This window comes from Toxorhynchites rutilus, chromosome 3, assembly GCF_029784135.1.
Source record: "Toxorhynchites rutilus septentrionalis strain SRP chromosome 3, ASM2978413v1, whole genome shotgun sequence".
Taxonomy (NCBI): domain Eukaryota; kingdom Metazoa; phylum Arthropoda; class Insecta; order Diptera; family Culicidae; genus Toxorhynchites; species Toxorhynchites rutilus.
Genome location: NC_073746.1, coordinates 43144429 through 43168321, shown reverse-complemented (window position 1 = coordinate 43168321; position 23893 = coordinate 43144429). Strand labels below are relative to the sequence as shown.

Here is a 23893-nt window from a genome sequence, read left to right as displayed (position 1 = left end):
CCAAATCCAAATGCCAAAAGTGTAGCATCGCGAATAAATCCGAGATAGTTGTATTCCAAAGTGTTTTATTTTCTCCAGTGCAAGTCATATTCCGTATATTCCCTAATCCTGAGCTATCATCCGGGCCTCCTTCAGCCGAAGGAACCGCAATTATCCTCAATGGTGTGATCCACCAAATGGCAATCAAGGGTATTATGCAAATGTGCCATCTACTCCGATAGGGGCATTCCCGATACTCTTGATCACATTTAAAATCGTTCTTGATTGTACTGCATGACAACAAGCGATCAACATTATATCTTCGATACTGTTGTATTTTTGATCGGAATGAGAGTTGTTCCTCGACAGTTCATGGCTGTGAAAATTGGTTGGGTCCGATAAGTCTTCGTCAGTCTTTTCATTCTGCTCCCTGCTCATGGCTAACATTATCAGATGGCAGCCGTAATCAAACGTCTTCGAAATACTTTGGGTTTATTCTACATTTAGTCGCCCCAATTCCCAGACCAATAATTTCATAATTATAAATTCAAGGTTATCTGCTTATAATGAATAAGAAGGTTGTATAGCTGCACCTTCGAATCAATAACTACTCGATTGTCTAAATATTTAATTCTACAATATTAATTGTTTAGATCAATCTATCAATACGCTAAGCCTATAAACTTATCAATACAACTAACCTATTCATTTTTACTGTCCATGATTCACGTACGTTCGGATATTGTTATCGCGTTTTTTCATATACTCCCGCATATCTTCCAACCGAGAACCTGCAAAGTTCTTGTTAATACAATGCAATACACCGTTTTCTTTCAGTAAGTTGTCATCATGTTTTTTATTAATGTATCGTGAATCGGATATCCATTTAGAAATATTACATATAAGAGTAAGGTTACATTTTGTGATATATAAACATTGTCTTTGAGGTACGCATGAAGCAATCATTAGTGCAAATGTGACTGAAAGTGGGGATTTCTTTAGAGTCGAATAAGAAGCTGAAAGTTATACAAAATAAGTCATATTTTTTCCTTTGTTGTCAAAACTTTAACAACCACTTCGGACTGTTTTAAATTTGTAATCAAGGTTCTAAAACAACCTCTCGTGTAGATAACAGATGATAGGAAAAGGAAAGAACAAAAACAAATTGATGTGATCCACAAGATCAAAAACTAAAAAAAGATTTCAGAACACGTAACCCTAAGCGGTTACACACGGTCTCTAAGTAAAATGACTTCATGATTCCTCTCGCGCACTCATAAAAACGGACAACCTACAAGAAATACAGTTTCTTCTCGAGCAGATTGCTCGGCGCTTGGTGCAAGAATTGCGCCACCAAGAACGACAGCTTGTGTGCATACTGACACACCGCGGGGACGCGTGTCGTTCCTGACCAATTGTAGTACAAATGACACTGCTTGTACGATAACATTTGCAGATGGTCGATCTTAAGTCCGGACGTGTCGTAGATTACATTATAAGCGGTCGGTGAAACCGTACCTTGTCGTACTGATTGGGAAACCAAATAGAAGTCGGTTCTGGAGAAAAAAATAGTGGTAAATGATTTTAACCCGTATATCTATGGAACAATTGACTATTTCTACAAACCTTTCGGGAAGTGTGACGATGTCATCAACAACGGTGCCAGGTTTGGGATTTTGTCGGTGATCAAAGAAACGCGTGTTGATTCTTTTGTTGACAATAAAGAACGTAAGCAGTACATCCTGGTCCACGCCGGCCGATTTGTATATTTGATTCAACTTATCAACAATGGATTTGACCTCGTGTTCATATACATAGTGCAGCTGACCTTCACCAACACCATCACGGTAGAAAATAATACGCTTGGGTAATTCACCGAATTCCTTGCGATACTCATTCAGCGCTTTTACGGTGTTGATAGGTAGATAATTGGAAATTTCTTCACCATGAGTGTGCTGGCTAACGGTGGAAAAGAATTTGGGGGTTCCCTTGTTGTCGTGATCCAAAGTAGCGACCATAGCTCCAAACGATTTGGACTTATCCTTCGCGTCGTGACACACATCGAAACCGATTGTCATCAAACCATTCAAAGGAATCTTAACTTTCCACGGAACGCCGCCGAGCTTGCAATTCATCTGGATGACAACCTTTGTAGCGACTGACATGAGCGTTCGAACGTTTCCACCCTTCGGTGTGATAGTTTTCTGAACCATCACCTGTGTAGGAATTGCTCGGTCTACGCAGCACTTCTTTTTGATAGCAGTGTATCGATCTGCCTTATTGTTAGATACGACGCACATAATAAGCTGAGGATCCTTGTTCAGGATATTGTCCAACGTACGCACGTAAGTGCCAGGATTGTCGTCAGGAATGCATACTACTTCACAATTAGCGATTTCAAAGCGCATACCGCGGGCGGCCTGTACCATACAGCTAAGGAAATCTCGCGCTTCACGAGATGCCCGATTCGGCACGATGAGATACCAGCGAGTCAAACGGACTGTGGCGAACATAGGATTGTTACGGAAATGAGCGGTCCAATCAGCCTGCTCGCCTGCCTGTACACCACTGCAAGAGAACAATTAGTTTTTGGTAATATGGCGTGGTACACAAATTACGAAACGCTACAAATGAGGTTTTTGAACAGACTCCTACTCCCTTCTAAGTAAGTAATGCAGAACAACCCCCCTCCCCCGTATGTTACCCAACGCTAACATAATCTTAAGCTTGAGTTTGACCACTTCGTAGTTGATCTCCGTGATTGACTTGAACCAGCGAAATTGCACAAAGAACACACTGAATGACGCTTGGGAGTTGCAAATCGTTCTCTTTGTGCAGATTCGGTGCTTTTTGAGCTTTGAATAGTCATTAATGACGTCGGCCACGTCCTTACAGTCACCAAGGGAAGGGTAAGAATGTTAGTATGATATTTGCCGCCCGAAAGCCAGCGTGGTTCGCTAGCGAAGGGATAGGGATAGTTGTTAGTCACTGAGGTAAGTGATGTAATTATGTAAACTCGAACTATCGACCCAACAAAACGAAATTTTGAAAATCTCATATCTCAACACGCAGCAGAGACCTTTAGGTATCCTGCGAAGAACCTGTAACATTAATTAGATTTTTTCATTTCTCGCAAGCATTTGTTATCGCAATCCAATAGCAACTGCGAAGTCTTACATGTGGGAAACCTGAGAAGGTGACCTAGAGAGTTCCTCTACAGTCAATCGACCCGACGATGTGTAATATATTACGATATGTTCCGTTATTCATCGTGGCGTACGCTTTACAGAACTCCAATCGTAACGGTGAGAATTATCTTTGGGAAACCTGATAAGGTGGTAATCGGGAGAACTCATCTATAAACAATCGGCCCTAATTATTAGTACCGACTCCGACTCCTGCTGACATAAATGAAATAATTCGGTTTTTCAAAAGAACATTATATTTACGATTTTCTCTGTTTAGACTATATAAATGAATATCAAAATTTAGAATGCTCATAAAAACTTCAATCAAAAATCTTTCATGGAGGCTCGAAAATGTGACTTCACAATTTTCAAAGCCTAGAGCAGCCTTTTTTCACATTTTTTTTAGCTTTGATTGTGTCTATGATCATGAACAAATTGAAAATAGATATAAATTCAACCTACGTTTAATCGTTCCTACAAGAACAATAATAAATATTTATTGCATCATACAACCACAGCTTTCGCTCATGAATTAGCGACATAGATTAAGATGAAGAATTTCTTTTTTCACGAATCACTCTTGTCGTGCTCCTGCTATGATTTCACAGATACAATCCAACGTTCAAATGTTGTAATGCATCACAATAAGACCCAACATTGGTTTTATTGCTGTATGTCTGCAATGGATCTAGGAATTGTGATGGCCGAGTGGTGATAGAACGCAGGTTTAATAATCGTAACGTCTCTGGTCAGAATCTCGCTTCTCGCGACTTGTTTCATGTTGGAAAATGGAAAAATTTCTCCAATTTGATTGGTCTCATTTTCATAACATTGTCCGTAAGCTGAATTATGACATTAACTGTTCTTGCAGTCTCCAAAATGTTAGAGAATCTGACGGCCCCTGGTTGAGTATATCGTTAAAGTGGATAATTTTGCTGTTCTACGGTGTTTTTGCAAAGAATTATTACAATTTAGTTCGCATTATTAACCCTCTACCGCCCAAGTTTTTTTATTTATCTAAAAAAAACCTACTACACTTTTCTCTCGAATTTCCGACTTTCAACATAAAATACTCCTAGCAGAAAGCTGCCAGCATAAAAACAATGTGTATGTGTGATAGATGAAAATATTCTAAAGACGTTCTAGTGGGGGTGAACATTGATAATAATGTCTGAATAATTTGAAAAGAGAATCCGCGAAGCCCGTCTAATGGCGGGCTTTGGCTGTAGAGGGTTAATAAACAAAATTAACATCAAAGTTTCCGTATCATGAATTAAAATTTTCTTCAATGATCTAAATATTTTGATTTTATCAGATCATTTAACTTCTTCTTGAATGGCGTTAACGTTCCCTGTGGAACTTTTGCCGTCTCAAGGTATACATTAACTAGCGTCATTTATTAATACTTATTTGAGATTTCATAAGCCAAATAACACGCCTTGAATGTATTCCGAGGGGCAAGCTCTAGAATACGCGTGACCACAGTGCACGTCGAAGGAAAATTCACTGACGAAAAATTCTCCGGCCAGAACGGGAATCGATCCCGTACACCCGGCATGATAATGTGAGACGCAAACCACTCGCCCACGGCCACGGGTGCAGATCATTTAACTAGAAGTCGGAAAATTTACCGACTCCGACTCCTAATGTGATGAGATTCCTTCCGACTCCGACACCATGGCCCTGGCCATGACAAAATTAGAGCAATATGAGACATCGACACAAGAGACTCATTGCAACCCTATCCGATTTTCTTTAACTTTTTCAATACGGCAGTGTGTTCCGCCGAAGTGCTACCGCTGTACGGAGCACTGCACCGAAGAGTTTTTCAAAACAAGTTTTTCAAAAATCTGCTTCTGTGCAATCGCTTTTTGTGCAATTCTTCATTTATGTGACTGTTTTCGTTAGATTTTATTGTTTATGCTGTTGGTTTGTGTGATTCAGTCCCGATACCATAATGAAATCGCACAAAGAGTCACACGAATGAGAAATCGTACAAAAACAGGTTTGCCTGTATAACGTTTTGTCCTATAAGATAAATATTGAAATATTAGAAAATGCATACTGCTGCTGGACCTTACGACTAAGGTTTCTACATCAAATAGAAATGAGATTATTTTCACTATAAAAAATGGTTATATCTCAAAAAAGGTTAGTCCTAGAATGAAACGTTATATATAATTTTTCATGTGCAATCGCATCTAGCTTCCATTTTCATGTTACTTTTCTTTAATGGTTGGGATTTCACTGTTTCATAAATTTTCAAAAATTCATATCTCCATTTAGTTGAGTTTACCACGACACAACTGTGCGTCAAACTTTGTTAGATTGAAAAAGTTTTTCAATAAAAATATCGAAAGGAAGGGGGTGTTTTGAAATATTAAAGAGTTTTATATTAAATTCTAAGATTTCTTTACAGTGCATTTAAAATATTGTTTTTCCTGAATAGTTCATTAATTTTGCAAAACCTCGAACTCCACCTGCGACTGACAGATCTCTATAGTAGCTTGTCCGATAAAGAACCTGAAACTATTGAGAACCAGAGCAGAGGGTTCAAAACCCCTAAGGAGAATTTTTTTCCCCTGTTGGGTGTGAACCACTGCGTCCATTATTTTGAACTATTGTGGTACATCCCTTTTGATACTACACATCAAGCTTATATACTACTTAATGATGAAAGAGTAGACTGACAGCTATGGCGAGAAAGGCCCCAATCAGGAATACTCTGTTTGATGAAATTTATAACCCTGATCGGCGACGCAGACCAAATTTTCTTGGCCTAAAGAATAGCCTTATAAAGGTGTTGAATTCTGTGTCTTGTTAAGGATCCGCAGTTACATAGCAAATTTTTCGAGGTTTCGCTTTCGAGATTGCAAAAGCGACAAATATCATCTTGTGCTAAACCTATGTTCTTAAGATGGTATTTACTCGTGTCCTGTTACAAGACCAGTGAATGTGCTGAAGTCTTTCTTATTAAGGCTCAGCAGTTGTTGAGTAATTTTAATACTCGGCGTGATATTTTTTTTTTGCCTGGTTAAGTTGTACATCCATCCAATTGGCTGTCACTTCACGGTCCTCCGATTTCTTCAGTTCACTTTTCAACACACAGTCAGAAAGTCCACAAAATGGTTCTGGTCCAGTGTGAATTTGTGAATTTGAGCCGTTCTTGTGCTCCCGTGGCCGAGTGGTTAGCGTCAAACCTAACATGCCGGGGGTTCGGGTTCGATTCCCGTTCTGGTCGGGGAAATTTTTCTTCAAAGAAATTTTTCTTCAAAGAAATTTCCTCTGACTTGCACTGTGGTCACGCGTATTCTAGAGCTTGCCACTCAGAATGCATTCATGGCGTGTTATTTGGCATAGAAATCTCAACTAAGTACTAATGAAAATGACGCAAGTAATACTACGTTGAGACGGCGGAGTTCCTCTAGGAACGTTAGTGCCATATAAGAAGAAGAGAAGCCGTTCCTGGCAAGTTTATCTGCTCTGCTCGCTCGTTGCCCTCTATACCGCAATGACCAGGAATCCAGTACAGTTGTACCGAACTTATCTGACTTAATTGCCGTAAAAGGGAAATGCATTCCCAGACAATTTTTGAAGAGCATTTAAAAGCATTTAGAGCTTTAATCCTTTCACTACGGCAGTGTGCTCCGTCGGAGTGCTATCGCCGAACGGAGCACTGCGCCAAAAAGTACGCATGTGCAATATCAGCCTGATGTCGTCTATAGACGACGCTCGTAGCGAAAGGGTTAAATGCCGCTTGTCTGTCTGAGAATATGCAGATATGCAGCATGTCTATATTTCCAGACATTTAAACATTCTATTATTGCAACTATTTCTGCCCGAAAAACTGTTGGCCAGTGTTCCAATGCCAGATATTTTTATTCTGGGACCATTCCGGCACCTGTTCTGATTCCCATTTTCGACCCATCAGTGTAGAACATGATTGAACCATTACAAACGTTGGGACCACCTTCATCCTATACTGAACGGAAATGTTCGATCACTCTGTATGGAATGTCATAATTAGTTCTAAGTTTCATCCGTTCACTGTTCATCTCTGAGGCTGGTCCAACGGGTAAGAGATTCAGGATGCTCATGTGACCAGTTTTGTCCCCGTCTAGTATTTTGTTCCATCTTTTAAGCTTTAGAGCGCTTTTTTTAGCCTCTAGCTGAACATATTGGTTCAAAGATAACAGGTGAATAATAGCTTTCATTGCCTGCATTGCTCCAGTAATTACAATGAATGCTAGTCGTCGGAGTTTGTTTAGCTTTTTTGTAGCTTCAGTCTCCTTAGTATTTTTCCACCGTACTAGTGAGGCCACACAACCATTTTTGTTTTAATCCTTTCGCTACGAGCGTCGTCTATAGACGACATCAGGGTGATACTGCACATCGATCACACCAGCGCGATATGCATACTTTTCGGCGCAGTACTCCGTTCAGCGGTAGCACTCCGACGGAGCACACTGTCGTAGTGAAAGGGTTAAGGCCCCATGTTCTTCCTATCATTTTAAATCATACCCATAGGGCTGAATTGACCTTAGGGGCTGTCCACATACCACGTGGACAGAAAAAGCATGATTTTAGACACCCCCCTCCCCCTCCGTGGACAAGCGTGGACATTCCTTATACCCCTACCCCTGTTGTCCACGTGGACATTTCTCCAGTTTTTGGAAGAAAATGAAGAGAATCCTATATTTTTCGCTTAAATCTAATTTCAAGTTTGTTTCAATTTTCTATTACATGCTTTCTTAATAGAATTAATAGCCTTATTAGTAACGATATGTTTTGAATTCACCGACGTTGATATCATCGTGCTGTTCAAATCGTGTAAATGTTGTAATGTATTGCTAGTTTTGGATCGTTCAACACACCCGAATTGTCAATCAAACGAAAAAACGTTATTTGTATTGACTGCATTCAACTTTGTGCTTCGTTATTGGGAAGGGATAATGACAATGAATTGGATGATTGAACACACTTTGAAAATAAAAATTGTAAATTAAAATTTACTTCTCCGTATCAAATATGTATTCTATGTAATTTAAAATTATATTAATTTTCTAGTGGTGAAAATTTTTCAAGGAAGGTTATGTCTAATAATGATTTTATATTCTTCTTCTTGAATGGCGTTAACGTTCCCTGTGGATCTTTTGCCGTCTCAACGTATGCATTAACTAGCGTCATTCATTAATACTTAGTTGAGATTTCTTAAGCCAAATAACACGCCTTGAATGTATTCCGAGGGGCAAGCTCTAGAATACGCGTGACCACAGTGCAAGTCGAAGGAAATTTCTTTGACGAAAAATCCTCCGGCCAGAACGGGAATCGAACCCGAACACCCGGCATGATAATGTGAGACGCTAACCACTCGGCCACGGGTGCAACATGATTTTATATTATAATAATCAATTTTAGCGGTAATATCATAGTAGTTCAGTCGAGGTCAGGACTACGGGTTTCAAGTAATCAAATAAAACAAAGTCAAAATTTCCATTCAATTTTTTTTTAAATTCCAATATGAACGAAATATGTCTCAAAATCCATTCATGTACATTCATGGTCGCGGATTGCGAAATATTTTCTCGTTTTACAGCAATCTTAACAGTTGATAATCAATATCTGATGAGTAAGGCGGGTGGAGTTTTAGAAGCGCTCTTGAAGCGTTCTAGATCGTTGATTCTAATACGTTCAGCTGCGAGCAGTACTTGTTGGAATTCATCGAGACTAGTTGCATGGTAGAAGCTCATAATGCAGATTTTCTTCCAGTCCTACCAGACCCATAGAACCTGCTTCGGGGTTATATTCACTTGCCCAATATTTGTCTAACTCAACCTTATTGTGAATGATTTGCTCTTCACAATTTGCTATAAATATGTATTTTTGTGCTCCCGTGGCCGTTAGCGTTACACATTCACCCCTTTTCTGTATTTCGATCGATTCGAAATATTTCGAACGACTTGATAGAATTTCATGCTGTATCCCGTTCGAGTTGTTTTTTGCATTTGGTTCGATCTCCTTTTCTTCGAAAAATAAATGGGCAAAACATTTGAGATAGTGAAAACGAAATTATAACTCGAACGAAATAATGGTTTCGAACAAAATGCAAATCCGGCGAAATGCAGAATCGGGGTGATTATCATGCTGGAGGTCCGAGTTCGACTTGCACTGAGGTCACGCGTATTCTAGAGCTTTACACTCCTGAATGTATGTAAGGCGTGTTCTTAGGCATAGAAATCTCAAATAAGTACTACTGCAACCTTGCAAGTCACTAGAAGCGTATTACAAAAATTACCAGATATCAATAAAGAAGAACATCATTGCAAAAAACAGATCTCCACAGAAACGACCAGTGCACTCATGCAAGGAGCAGGGAGCTCTCGGAAAATAAATACGAATACGTTTTGTCATCAAGAGCAGAAGCTGAATCGAAACCTGTACATAACTCGTGATTTTTCATACTACGAAAATTACAAAATTCTTTGTGTCTTTATCCTGACGGAATACATGGTCCTCTATTACCGATTGGAATAAATTGATCGATGCCAGTTCATGCGCGTTTCTTCCAGAATATACATCTCCGGAAAGAAGTCCAGTAATATGAAAAAATATGGATGTCTGACCGGGCAGCACTCTCAGGCAACTCAATCAAATATTTATTTTTCAGTACAGAGTATTCAGGGTGGGCGTTTAGTTAAAAATATCTTGTAAATATATTTTAATTTTGACTATAAATATGAATGTTTTGCTTAAAAATATACTTTACGTGTCCATGTGGACATTATCTAAACCCCCTCCCCCCTCACCTTGGACATGCGTGGACATTTTCGTAAAGTAAATTTTGGGTTACGATTTTTTGAAAGAAAGATCAATGATTTTGAATACGCTCTTTTAAAAAATCTGTCGTAATTTAAATTGGTCATTTGATAATGAGATTTTAGTGATTTTGGGTAGCTTCCTTCATATGTACCAAATTTCAATAAAATCAAAGAGAGTCGCGTCAAAATTTGTTATTTTTCTTCTGGTTTGGAATTCCATGCTATACAGGTCGGACTCGATTATATACAATTTTGGACTCGATTGTATACAGTTTGGAAAAAAAAATTATATTTCAAATATAACTTATTTCAAGAAGAAATATAACCTTTCAACGTTAAGGTGTAATTTAAGTGGCTATTACATGTACAGTGGGGTAAAATCGTTATTTTCGAAGATTTTGCTTGAATTTTTACCAGGGATTGTTTATATCGATATTGCAGCTAAATTAAGGAAGACAGTTGGGCGCCGAAGAACAAATTGTAGAGCGGTTAGAGAACTTCAATTTAATTTAATTTATTGAACAATCTAGTTTAATATAAATTTTTGGGATGAAATTTATAATAACACATTAAAAATTATTAACTTTTAAGTTTTTCACACTTCCAAAATGTTATTAAAATCCACTGAATAAAATGTTCCATTACGATATCCTGTACTAAATTTTCTCATCTTTCAAATGAAAGCAACAAGATCGTCTTCCGTAGCGTTTTTTGTATTGTAGAGCAAGTTTGAGGCAACATAGTCCGAAACAAAAAAAAAGTTCATATGCGTAGAATTTTTTTCATCGAATATGATCATCTATCACCTTCTGAGAGAATCTGGATAAATTATTTTTTTTTCATGTGAGAAAGGTGTTTTCTGTCTTTAACCCTTTAACGGGCCGTGAGAACTAGGCATGTAATCAACGCAAACTCCAATACAACGACATGTTTAAATGCTAAAAATACACAAAATATATTTTCAATACGCAAAACAATCAAAAACATTGAAAAAATTGGTGGCAATATAGATGTCACCTGCCCTGTTAGCGGAAAATGTTGGTGGCAATATAATTGCCAAACTCCATTACAATATGTTTACATGCTAAAATATACGAAACATTTTTTTCAATACGCAAAACAATCAAAAATATTGAAAAAAATTGGTGGCAATTTAGATGCCACCTGCCCGGTTAGCGTAAAATGTTGGTGGCAATATAGATGCCACCTGCCCGTAAAAGGGCTAGTGCTAGATGTTGGTGGTAATATAGATGCCACCTGTCCGGCTAGCGTAAAATATTGGTGGCAATATAGTTGCCTCTCCATCCCACCCCTTCTCCTTACCTTTCCTTTCCTTTTCACCAACCCCCCCCCCACTCCCTCCCTTTCCCTTTGTTCTAGAGCTTGGTTCTACGATGCTTCGTCGCCGCTTTGGTACCAATTTAATAACAATACAATTACGTTACAGCTTATATTAAACATCTTATATGGCATAGGATCCTTTCCTGCCTTCGCCCGGTTTTACATCTGAGCAGACAGGTCCGCTGAATATGGTTTTTTCTTCTTTTTCCACCAGCCTCCTCAAGACTGGTGCTCAATGGCTCTTCTCAGAGCTAGAGGCGAATGAACTGAAAAGTTTAAACCCTCTTAAAGCCAAAAAGAAGAAGAAGAATATAGTTGCCACCTGCCCGTTTAGCGGAAAACACTTATTGGTAAAAATGTTGTTTTTGTATTTGAAATTTTGATGTTAGTTTCAACAAAAACAACAGGTCTCAACAGGTCCTACACAGTTCATATGTATTGAAAACTTCAACAAAATGACTGTTTTTCAATAAATTTACGGGAAATTTGCTCTTGCTGCTCTAAATTGGGAGTTGTGAACACTTAAGTAAAAATGGCTCCAAAATGAATAGTTTTTGATTTTTTTGCTGGACATCAGAACAAGTTACCACATAAGGTTAGAAGTGATAATTTATTGTTGAAGAGAAAGAAATAAAATCGTTGGTGACAATCTACATGCTGGTACCCGTTAAAGGGTTAAGGGGATGAATCAAAAATCAAACTCCTCTTTTATACCCAAAAAATGAAAAATAAATGCAAAAAAACGAATAAAAAAATGTTTTGACTCGATTATATACAGTGAAAAGAAATCAGAAACTGTATATAATCGAGTCCGCGCTGTACATACACATTTTAACACTCTTGAAAAGATGCTGTTATTTGAGCATTTTATTCTTCAGCTCACGAAAAACCTTGTTTCTCTGGTCTTTTTTTAAAGTTTTTTTTCAAGTGGGATTCCTCATGATCATGAGAATGTATTGAACTTGGATATTGCATCCAGATTCAATTGATTAAATTTTTATGACCTTTTCAAAACGAGGGCCTTTGTCTGGTCCTCCGTCCACATAAATTATTATTACTGGCTTGATCATTCCTTGATACAGAATTATCTATAATTCAGGCAACACGCACTCTTTTAAATCGAGTCCGTGACAAAATGCGTTCGAGAAACAGTGCCTTCCCGAACTTCCCTTCCCGAACGAACATTGGTCCACGGTATTGAACTGCTGTACCATGACCAAGGTGCCCTAGCTTTATTTTGCATCTTTCGATAACAGACGGAATGAGCCTATGTTTAGCACAAAATTGTGATACAGGAGATCGACGCGATATTCGAGATACATTGATCGGTGCCTGCTAACTGGCTTAAGCCCATTACAACACGTGCTTTATCATCTTGGCTCAGGAAACACACCTCATTCGGTCCCAGAATCGAAGCTAGCTGCTCAAGAATATAGGGGGCGTGAATTTACTTAGGTATAAAAATTAAATTTTGTTACCTAGCGATCACGGCTACCACCTCCCACCTATTTCACATTAAGTAACACAACCTCGACCCCCCTTTCACGCGTTACGTAATTTGTGTATGACGCATAATTACAATTTGTACAAGTACATACTTTGCAGTGGTGGAGAAAAATATCATTTCCTGTGGTAGCAATCTTCCGGGCAATTCTACCAGACGTCTGTCCAACTCCATCTGCCAGGTCTTAAATACTTCACAACTTTCAGGTGATGTCTGCAGACGTTTATTGAATGTTTCCAAACGTTCGATACGCCGATCGGGATTCAGACGGGTGTGATCAGCCATGGCACGCATCATTCTTGATAGAGAAAAAATAACATTTTATCACAACAAAGTTGAAACGATATTCGAATTTTACCTAAAATCAGATCTCATCTGATCTGTGAGACCGGTCATTTGACAAAGTTCCGGCACCAATGCCATCAGCTCACTTCCTCCCGCTCGCAAATCTCGCTTTTTGGCTCTCGACAAAAGCATAGGCTGATGTGGATCTCTAATGCGAATATTGTACTTTGATTTGTAGTAATCCATAAAGGATGTTTTACCGGCCTTAGTGTCGAATGTGCTTTCTGGAGTCGTCTCAAAGGTGACATCATTAATCGTGTAAGTTTTATTGTTATATCCAGTAAGTACAACAACTCCGAGCACAGCCCGTTTGAATGAATCCTTGTAGTTGCGATCATGTTTCTGGCAATCACGCAAAATGTCATAACAGGTTTGCATACGCATAGTTTTGTGTGCCACTTCGCAGCACACCAGAATATCTTGCTCGTGTTGACGAATACTGGTAATATACCCTGGCCACAACTCAATTTGATACTCGCGAATGGCGATTTTAGCAGCCGCGTCGAACAAATTCCTTCCCACCAGCTGCAGATTCAAGCCAGCCATAGCGCGTCGGAGAATCAAATTCAACACTTGAATACCAGTCTCATTCGTCATGTCTACTGTACCGGTATGGACAATGCGCAACTGATAGACGTCCCCTGTGCGTTCGTGCCGTGACTGGAGGGTGAGTTGGTCGCTCCTCAATTTGTTCACCATAAACAATTGTGTGCCATCGAACAAAAAGCCCCCGAAGATTTTCTTGTGTTCGTTTACCAATCCTTGCAAAAGCCTTGAACTGGCACATTGTGGCGAAATATCCACACGGTACTGATAAAGGGTCCATTCAATATGCTTCAGCAGTTTGAAATAATTACTGTGCAATTGGAGTGGTTGTCCAGTTGTACCATGCTTCGATGGCGCATCCAAGGCACGGGTACGAAGCGTATCCCCGATGTTACGACGACCTCGCATAGCTCCCCGACTTGTACCGGCTCCACTGCTGCCGTTGCCATTACCGTTACCATTACCACCACTAGAACTTGCTCCGCGCCCTGCTGATTGATCACGGTGGACTAAAGCACGTCCTTCGCCACTTCCAGGATGGTTAAAAGATGGTCTTGGCTGTGTAAAACGTTATAAATTAAAGCGCATTCAAATGTAAACAATTTACTCACTCCATGTTCAGAAACACCAACACCGCTGCCACGAACCAACGGCTGTCCGCGTCCTTCGCGACTTTCATGAGATAAATTCACTGCAGTGTACCCGCGCGCCCGGGCACGACCCTGAGACTGCCGATCAGACATTCTTCTGAAAAAAATATTTCATGAAATCATTGCCAATATTCAAAAACAAATTTAAAAAAGAACATCAGCTGAATCTTACATAGAACAGTATAGTATAGGAAAACACGTTTATCCTCAAACTAACGTAAACAATAGCAAAACATTCGCACACCATTTTTGTTTTTTGTTGATCGATGCATATAGCTTCTTCTCGCTTGTACACACGCAAAGAGATGTGAGTTGAGCAATGATGGGAAAAAAAACAGTAATGGAGAATCCGCCGGTCAATCGGAGGAATCAGCGCGTCTTTTTAAAACACCAATTACACTTCAAAACAAATACCCGATCCGCCAAATTTACGTCTATCACTGAGATACTTACTTGCGACACCTTCAGTGACCACTTTTTCGGATATTTGGAAGGTTTTCGACGGAGAAAACCAGTCGTAAAGATTTTTTCAAGCGGATGAAAATGTGCTTGCGTCGCTACCACCGGAGAAAATTATATACGTCTACTTTGACTGAATTGCGAAGCGAGAATGAGAAGCTTAAACAATGCGAGCAACGGTGAACGGGGTTCATGTAGCTCGATGAGAACAAAAAAAAACTCACCAAAACGAGAGGAACGATGGTACCAAGGTGTAGAATTTACAGGTGACAGGTTGTATGACACACAAAAGAAGACAGTAATACTTCCGATAAAAGACCACTAGAGTTACATTTATTCACACTAGAATCACTTCTTTCTCAAAAATAAGAAGGTTTCATGTGCGAGCTGAAACATAAACATTGTTTTAAATAATTTACCATCATCCTATTACGCTCTGTGCCACATTGCCACATACTGCCATTTTTGTGATGAGATGAACAACAATCACGGTATGATTCTTGAATAAATCACCTTAGGTTTCGTTCAACGCTGTTTATTATTGACACTATATAGGCGAGACGCATTTGGGATTGTGGTTGCAGCTCTTTGCTTTCTGTTTCCATTAACTTCAGCAAGAACCTATCGACAGTTGAGACAATCATATGGCTTAGGTAACAAATACGCAAGACTGTCGTTACTGTCCCTCACAAATTCACTGAACAAACGGCTACACCTATCATATACATCTTGACTCGGATAAAACAATACGCAACCAGGCAAATTATTAAACGTGACATTTTTACAAGCAAGTTCAAATCTAGAGCGTTGCGATATTAAGGCTATGATACCACGCAAAGTTTTCCTCGTGCTCGCTCTTGCTACTGCAGCGTTTTTTCTCTCAATTTTCATGCGGAGTCGGTTCGGTTGGAACGCAATTACATCCTTCTAGAGTATGAATTAGGATTGGGCGATCTTTATAAAAAGATCGATCTTATCGAATCGATTTTCCAAACGGCGTTGGGATCGATCCACTGATTAAATCGGTACCAAAGAATCGATCTTTGCTAAATCGATCTTTGCCGGATCGATTTTTGAAAAATTAAAAACTTTTTTTCGATTTTCTGTTTATTCTATATGAATGCCGTCTTTTCTTTAAACATGGAATACAAAATTCATTTTTCTATTCAAACATCAAAAGCATTTTGTTTTGTTACTCAGCATGAAGACCACAGCCACAGGGCATTCACCTTGTGCCGTCAGGTAGTCGTTTTATTGAATAAATTAATTGAAAAAAGCATTCTTAGAAATTGAACAACCACCCAGCACTCAGCTGACAATGATCCCATAAAAGCCAATCGTGCCATACATCTGTCATTTAGTCGAAGCCGATTCTTGTTTTTGGCGCCAGTTCTAGAAAACAACCTCTCGCTTGTAATTGATGTCAACATCAGGTTCAGTGATCCTTTCCGCAACCGGTTACAGTTCATCCCCTCAGTAGCTGCCACTAGTTCTGTCTCTCTCAGCATTTTTACATAAGTAAAAAAAATGTTAGATTTAAAAAAAACATCGAAATCTACAAAAAGATCAAAAAGATCGAAAGCAAAAAAATCGATTTTCTCGAGTAAGAAAGATCGATCCGAAAAATCGGAAATCGGAATGGAAAAGATCGATCTTCTAAGAATCGATTCGAGATCGCCCAATCCTAGTATGAATTATACCTCTGGTGAAGATCAGTTTTAGAATCCACATAATTCATAATCAAAATCTCGCCAGATACATTAAGATGTACACGTGTTCTGTTCTGGCTAAAGGCTTCCTGACTTATCTAACGTGTCATCAGTAATGTTGCTATTCTATTCTATATATTCTAATATTCTTTGCGTGGATCTAGTCCGGTATGATACAATTGACCGACGACAGCTATGGAGGATCATGGACGAACCCGGCTTTCCTCGAAAGCTGACAAGACTGATTGAAGCATGTTGCAAGATTGCCGGACAGCAGCCCTGCAAAGATGGTGTTCGCATCGAATCCGGTAGGATCAAGAAGGAGAGGAGCCCAGCGAGCGAGGTGGTTAGACCAGGTGGAGCAGGACTTGACAAGAATCGGTGCAGCCGGGAGTTGGAGAACTGCAGCCGTGGACCGGGTTTATTGGAGAAAAGTAGTGAATCAAATCTAATCTCAATGGGATGTAGAGTCATAGTAAATAAATAAAAATATTCTAGTATTCACGGCGGATCTTTAAGGTGAAGGTGGAACAGAGCCATAAATGACTGCCACAACGGTGTTCACTTCCTTCATCTCCCTCCCACACCCTCACCCTTTAAATTTTCAATTTTCCGCAATGATTTTGTTTGTATTGGTGGAAGCATCGTTGTTTTTTCAACACTGATGCCAGACGACATAAACGAAACAGCATAAAAACCACTCAATAAAATGTTATTCCTGAGTCATGGCGTTTCATGTCATGAAAATCAATAAAATAAAATTGTGATGTCAAAATAATTATTATTTTTAAGAAATTTTTTAAGAAAATTTGTAACATATCGGACTGCCCTCGTATTCTAAGACTCGTGTCAGTGAAGCGCCACACTGCTTTCACCTATACTACTACAATGGCTTCGTTCCAATAAAAGTCGACATTTTTCAGAAAACAAAGCAGCAGTTCTTGAAGGGTCATCCTCAAGGTCGTTACGGATGGTTCCGTGAAAGTTCCGGAGGTTTTCATATTTGGAGCAAACACAAACGATATGTTACGATATGCGGACCTCGCACCGATCGCAAAGAGGATGAAAGGATCCTCTGTTGAAGTTGTGTGATATGCTGCAGTTCTCGCGTTAAAAGCTGTCACAAGTAACAAATTCTGGCAAAACGGTCGCCCGCTTCATTGTCGGCTATGTCGGTATGTCCGGGTCACACATGGAGACTATATCCGGCTATATAATGGCAGCTTCAAAGATTCCGGCAGCTTTGACCGAGAGTACCTAGGATATGTCGGCGGGATTAATAAATAATGTTCTCAACTTTTACCTCGAAAGTCCGGTTTGTCGCGAAATTTTTTACAAAGTGTAGGTGGTTTCCTTCTGCTCCCCAGTCTGCCAGATCCATGGCTACCATTTCAACGTGCTCTCGTTTTTTCCTGGTTTCAGCTACACCCTCTTCAAGGGATTCAAAATACATGTGTTTGCGTCCGGTCGGAAGGTGTCGATACGCCATCCTCTCCAGGGTCTTAGACGTAAAAGAAATCAAGGATATTGACCGGTATCCTTTCACGGAGCAGCTGTTCTGGCCGACTTTGGGGATGGGGATCACAATACTATGTCTTCATTCCACTGGGAAGACCTGCTTCATCAAAAGGACATTGAAAATGTCGAAGAGAATGATTTTATCTAACGGGACAGCTGTTTGATTATCTCCAAACCGATACAGTTGGGATCAGCCGATTTCCCTTTGGTGGAGCGCATTGCGACGATGTTTGTTGAACGATGTTCCAACCCGTCGTTCCGAACCACTATTCGATTGTCTGAGTTCGGGTCCGCTTTTTGCCGTAGCATGAACTCAAAATCCTATCCCGAAATTGGGGACAGTTCAGCGAAGTATTCCTCTAGCAATTTCGCGGTGTGGACGGTGTCGCTGGAGGCCGTGCCATTTGCTTACAGTAGAGATGTGCCATCCGCTCATGAGCTGTTCATCTGAATCGCTTCATCATAGTGAGCGGATTCGGATGGGCTCGCAATCAAAAAAACGCAGCTCATCAGCTCATTACGGAGCTGGAGCTGATGAGCTGTTGAGCTGATGAGCAGTTGAGCTGTTGAGCTGTTGAGCTGTTGAGCTGCATAGCTTTGGAGCGCAAAAATTGCAGAGAGTGTGAATTGTGAGACATGAAAGGATTTTTCGTCTCCCGCGCTTCATGGCATGACGTCAGTTTGTTTTCGTGTATCCCTCTTCGTACTTTAGCTTTAGCAGGGATGCCAGATAGGAAAAAGGTTTTTGTTTTGAAAATATTCAATCGTTCGTTACTTCATTAAATTTTTCTTATATGGCCAAACAAAATAATAAACATTATTATATGCTTGTAAATAAATTTGATATATTACATTGTTATTTAAACATCATTTCCGCGTGCTGAATCAAAACAATTCAGAAAACCACCCGGCATAAATGTTGATGATTGATACTGGTCCTTTTGTTACCTTTGTGTTCGCGAATAATTATTTCCCGTTGCACCTAAGTGGATTTATTTTTATATCCTCGGATGAAAAAAAAAATCTCGGTAGTTTTATCAAAAAACGTTGTCTCGGCCGATATTTCTGAAGGCATTCTATTTGGCTACTGCTGTTTTTTTTTGTTGTTCAAGTTCAGCATATCCTAAGCATCTTCTATGTCGGATTTCAGCATTCAGTATTTGTTGTATATTATATTATTAGAATTCATATCAGTTCTAGTTTTTGTACAATTACAAATTAAATTCGTTTATTTTTTGATTTCCGTCTATTAAGAAAATGCACACTATGCAATGTCCCATGGTGATTATTTTTCATATGCAATTGTGTGGACAACTGCAAAATTCAACTGAGCTGAAGAGCTGTTTCAAATGAGCAGCTCACTTGTATGAGCTGAACGACTCTGAGCCGCTCACCATGATGAGCTGATTTGCTCATCTCTAGCTTACATGCTGGAAGGAAGCCATTGTAGTAGTATAGGTAAAACCAGGTGTAAAAATGGGGTGATAGTGTTTGTGAGAGAAGAGCAAATCACACGTAAATAGATCAATTCACTTATCAGACTGTGTGGCGCTTCACTGACACGAGACTTAGAATACATTTAAAAAAAAATAACAATTCAATACATATAATAATAACAAGTAAAATGTATGAATGATGTGTTCCGATGAACAACTACAAATATAAATGTATATAGAAGGTGTATTTGCATATGAAGTAAAATTCTGATTATACACGAGCGTAACATGAGCAAATTTATAACACATGCGAATTGACAAGTTTTTCGGCCCAGTAAATCGATATTGATAATTCCTTAATATTTGCCTTCGTTGATCGTATTGTTTGCACATATTCACGTTGGAGAGCCTTAATCCTTCTCTTCGTTGGCCGAGGCATTTTGATTGAATGTAATACTTTTTCATTTACTATTTTTGAAAGCATAGGCAGCCGTGGCAGTGTCCCGAGCTCTGCAATACAATTTGATTAGCCAATGTTAAAGTTGCTAAAACTTACATTATAGACCCATTGAACGTAAAAATAATAATTATACTGATATCAAAACAATATTATTCTATTGATTTTCATGACATGAAACGCTATTACTCAGGAATAACATTTTATTGGATTGAATTTTATAGCTGTTTCGATGATGTTGTGTGGCATAGTGTCGGAAAAATAATGATGCTTTCACCAATACAAACAAAACCATTGCCGAAGATTGAAAAATGAAAATTTAACTTTCAGAGCACTAGCTCGAGTTTTCCGATGTTTTCCACTATACAGTGCGACGGCAGATGAAAATTTAATATATTGTGAGTAATCGATTAGAGTTTGGTTGATATTACTTGATGGGTAGTGTGCGAAAACAATCATTTTCTTCACACTGTTTCGCAAGATTATTGATTTTCGGGCGAGGGTGAGGGAGGGAGATCAAAGAAATGAGCGCCATTGTGGCAGCCATTTGTGGCTAGCTTCCACCTTCACCTTAAGAAATCTCAACAAAATATTAATAAATGACGCTATTAAATACATACGTTGAGACAGCAAAAGTTCTACAGGGAACGTTAACGTCATTCAAGAAGAATACGCAATACGTTGATACAACACATTGATCAGGATCAAAGTGAATATCGAGGCGATCGACAAGTTTGGTTTGGTATATGTATACCAAATAATACTTGCAAGGACATGTATATCGAAATGCTCAGAATGTCTTCCACTGGCAAGCTCTATATTAATTTACCCGACGATAAACAATTTCTCATAACACAACTCAAACTACACATTTTTCCTCTTTTTAAACTTTTCTTCTCTTTGCACTCCACTTCTCATATCCATATTACAAGAAAAATATTATGTTTATTCTTCGTCCTGCACGACAGTAGTCTTCTCCGACACGTACAGACCATCCAAGAACTTACGGATATCCTTGTTCCTAACGGTGGTGGACTGTTGGATCAATGCAGCGGAAAGGGAAACGGCCTCAATATCGTTACCCTCAAGGATCAATTCGTCCTTCTGTTTCGCCGAGTTGACTACGGTCACTCCTGGCTGCATCTTAACGCGACGGATATGCTTCTCGCCGAGGAAATTACGGATTTCCACTAAGCTGTTGTTCTCGCTGATAACACAATTGATGGGGAAATGAGCATGCACAGCACGCATTTTGTACTGGAATCCTTTCGTCACACCTGTAAACAATCCATGCCACCATTATTGAACTAATCGAACCGAAATACTGCGATATCCTTACCTTTAATCATATTCTCGATGTGTGAGCAAACAGTGCGAACGGCAGCGATTTCCTTCTTGGCTCCGAACCATTTCTCAACCATCAGCTTCTTTTTTGACACCTTGTAGATATCCATGGCTAAATGCCGGAAGCTCTTGGAAAGCTTACCGCGGGGTCCAAATACTGTCACGACGCGGGCGTGCACTTTGGCAGAAACACCCTTAGGGATGGTGACCGTTTGATTTGAGTTGATCGTTCTCATCGTGGTCTAATCTGAAGTGCGAATAGAAAATCAGTCACTTGCAAAATAAGGTTACTTTATGAACGAATGATTGTGCTTTGGTCAACTGTTGACAATTATTGAATTCTCGCGAGCTAAACTCGCTGCAGTCAAGCTGGCTCACGCGACGAACTTCCGTGCTATTCTCAAAACGTTCGCTTTATTATGCTTGTGGTCCTGCGAAAAACCAAGATACCGTTTTGTTGATATTCTATTTTTGAGCCTGATTGAACAGTTGGTCCCATTTTCTCAGTGTTTTACGTAGTTAGTCCAAAGGCACAACCATTCTGCATAAATTCGGATGGAAACCATTCATATTTCACTACATTTTCAGTAAATAAATCGCAGCAAACACAGAATGCACGACTTACACGTTTGAGAAACAAACCGGAAAAGAACCTGTCATGACAAAATGGTACAGAATGTCGACTCTTGATGCGGGCTGAAGCGTTGCCGCCATTTCCGCCTGCGGAAGGGTAGGATATTACAAGTTGCTCAGTTTGTGTGAAGTATTTGAAATGACAGTTTGAGGAGAACTTTTCTTCGAACAGTAGTTTTTTTATTCTGCCTTAATTATCTTTATCTCAAATGATTTGAGTACACATTTACAAAAACTAAACTAAAAGAAATCTACAATGCAATAAATACAATAGATTACTTTCCTATACATTGTCCAAGATTTATTTAATTTCTTTATTTATACAAGTTACCTTCCTAATTTATTGATTGAAAAATATATTGATTCATGACATTTGATTCATTGACATTTTCTCTTTTTAGTTTATTGGTTTTTCAAATTTTGAACATACAGTAGAACCCCGATTATCCGCAAAATAGTCGGGCTAGATCAACGCGTATAACGAAAATCGCGGATAAAGCAATAAAGGGCTAAAAATGAGGTACAAACACGAAAAAAAGATATTTTAGTATGAAAAAATATGTTTTATCAATACATAGATTTTTCAACTATCCATTTGTAAGGTCGTGTAAGTCAGTGATCAGATAATGTGAAAGCCATTTATAGAATTACTAGGGAACTCGCATTCGCATTCGTTCGCGGATAATCGAGATTCTACTGTAATTATTAGCGAATTCGTTTTTAAAACTGAGTTAGTTCAAAACTGCCTCTGTAAACGTTTTCAAGTTCACGAATGCGGCGGTTTGTTGGTGTGCTTTATATATTCTGATTTGTTCATATTTGCGATGACAAATGTACAGTGTCGACGTGTGGTGGCGGTATTGGTGCTTGGGAGGTTAATTATTCACTATCAGATCAGAAGGGTCAAGGGCAGTATAAAAATATAAAAATTTGAATGAAAATTTCTACTTCATGTTGTTCGATTACCTAACACTTGAAGTCCTGACACTCACTTAACACCATTTGTCGATGCATTTCCTGTTTGTTCCACAAACAAATACTATTATAATATAAAATCATCATCAGACACAGTTTTTGTTCGATATCAATCCGAATCCGAATTGGATTACGATTCCAATAATACAAAAGCAAAAGCAGCAGGTTTTCCATTTTCATAGTCTTTATTCTTATTTTCCAAAACAATACTCGGAACTTGACAGTTCAGTATAGTTGTATTGGTGAACCCAAGTGTGAATCCGTCAAGCATTTCAGTGCGAACCAAACAGCTTTCGGGTTGAACTTAGTGCAAAACTAGGTTGAAACTGAGTGAATAAAAAAACATTTTGACAGCAGTTAGGTTGGCGCTGGGGTTGAAACTGAACAAAAACAAATTCGTCATATGTTTTAGTGGTTTTAGTGTCTAAAAAGTACAGGGTGCCCAACTTGGTACTGCTACCTGAATCTCAGGACAGATTTTTTCTTTTTGGAGTTTGTTGGGTTAATTCAAATAGTACGTCACTTAGAACTACTTTTTTGCTTTCATTGGGAAGAAGAGAAAATTTTGTGCTGAATACAGTTGGAAAACCATTAAATTGAAAGTTAGTGTTCATAGACATTACTACTATTTTTTCCCCAAAAATGTATGATAAACTTGATTGTTTCCGTCAGCTAAATAACCACTCTACAATTCATTGTTCGACACTATACTGTCATTTCTTTTACTTTAACTTTTTTTTTTCTTTTATGCTGATGATGAATTGCAGATGGAGCAAACTGCCTTCGTTCTAATATTGAGCGTCCTTGAATGACATCATGGAGCATGGAATGGGGATTAATACAGCGAAAAAGGCAGACATTTTGAGAGGTTCGCAACTCCGTCTTTTAGAAAATTATTACTATAATTACCCAACATCAGAAGAGACCAACGAATCCAATTACTAATAACTAATAATCATCAATTATGTGGAATTCATCGATGATACAAATG

General features: G+C 39.0%; 2 protein-coding genes across 4 annotated transcripts in view; both read right to left on the bottom strand.

Moving 5' to 3' along the window:
- Positions 1 to 892: 892 nt before the first annotated feature.
- LOC129777343 (protein aubergine) lies at positions 893 to 14989 on the bottom strand. Of its 2 annotated transcripts, none has more exons than XM_055783570.1 (6): positions 14825 to 14989; positions 14333 to 14468; positions 13189 to 14279; positions 12925 to 13128; positions 1606 to 2547; positions 893 to 1535 (listed from the first exon to the last, which is right to left on the bottom strand). In XM_055783570.1, the coding sequence occupies exons 2-6, from the start codon at positions 14462 to 14464 to the stop codon at positions 1271 to 1273; spliced, it is 2634 nt and encodes an 877-aa protein (XP_055639545.1). In that variant the 5' UTR covers positions 14465 to 14468; positions 14825 to 14989; the 3' UTR covers positions 893 to 1270. The 2 variants fall into 2 exon arrangements, with proteins under 2 accessions (XP_055639545.1, XP_055639546.1); XM_055783571.1 differs by lacking the exon at positions 14825 to 14989 and adding an exon at positions 14544 to 14760.
- A 5757-nt stretch (positions 14990 to 20746) lies between these two features.
- Positions 20747 to 23893, bottom strand: part of LOC129777364 (60S ribosomal protein L9) — a 432239-nt gene continuing 429092 nt past the window's right edge. Inside the window, exons 1-3 of one of the 2 annotated variants that reach the window (XM_055783604.1) lie at positions 21920 to 22004; positions 21290 to 21541; positions 20747 to 21227 (exon numbers count right to left, since the gene is read on the bottom strand). In XM_055783604.1, the coding sequence (XP_055639579.1) occupies positions 20896 to 21227; positions 21290 to 21530 (573 nt within the window). In that variant the 5' untranslated portion in view covers positions 21531 to 21541; positions 21920 to 22004 and the 3' untranslated portion in view covers positions 20747 to 20895. Of the gene's footprint in view, positions 21228 to 21289; positions 21542 to 21919; positions 22005 to 23893 lie in introns of those variants that run through there. The other variant, XM_055783605.1, reaches the window with a different exon arrangement.

Excerpts from the sequence above, each read along its gene's own strand:
- LOC129777343 (XM_055783570.1), bottom strand. The coding sequence starts at position 14,464 with ATGTCTGATCGGCAGTCTCAGGGTCGTGCCCGGGCGCGCGGGTACACT. Across the intron at positions 14,280-14,332 it reads TTGGTGTTTCTGAACATGGA|CCAAGACCATCTTTTAACCA; the intron begins GTGAGTAAATTG and ends CGTTTTACACAG. Across the intron at positions 2,548-12,924 it reads TTTTTCTCCACCACTGCAAA|TGGTGTACAGGCAGGCGAGC; the intron begins GTATGTACTTGT and ends GTTCTCTTGCAG.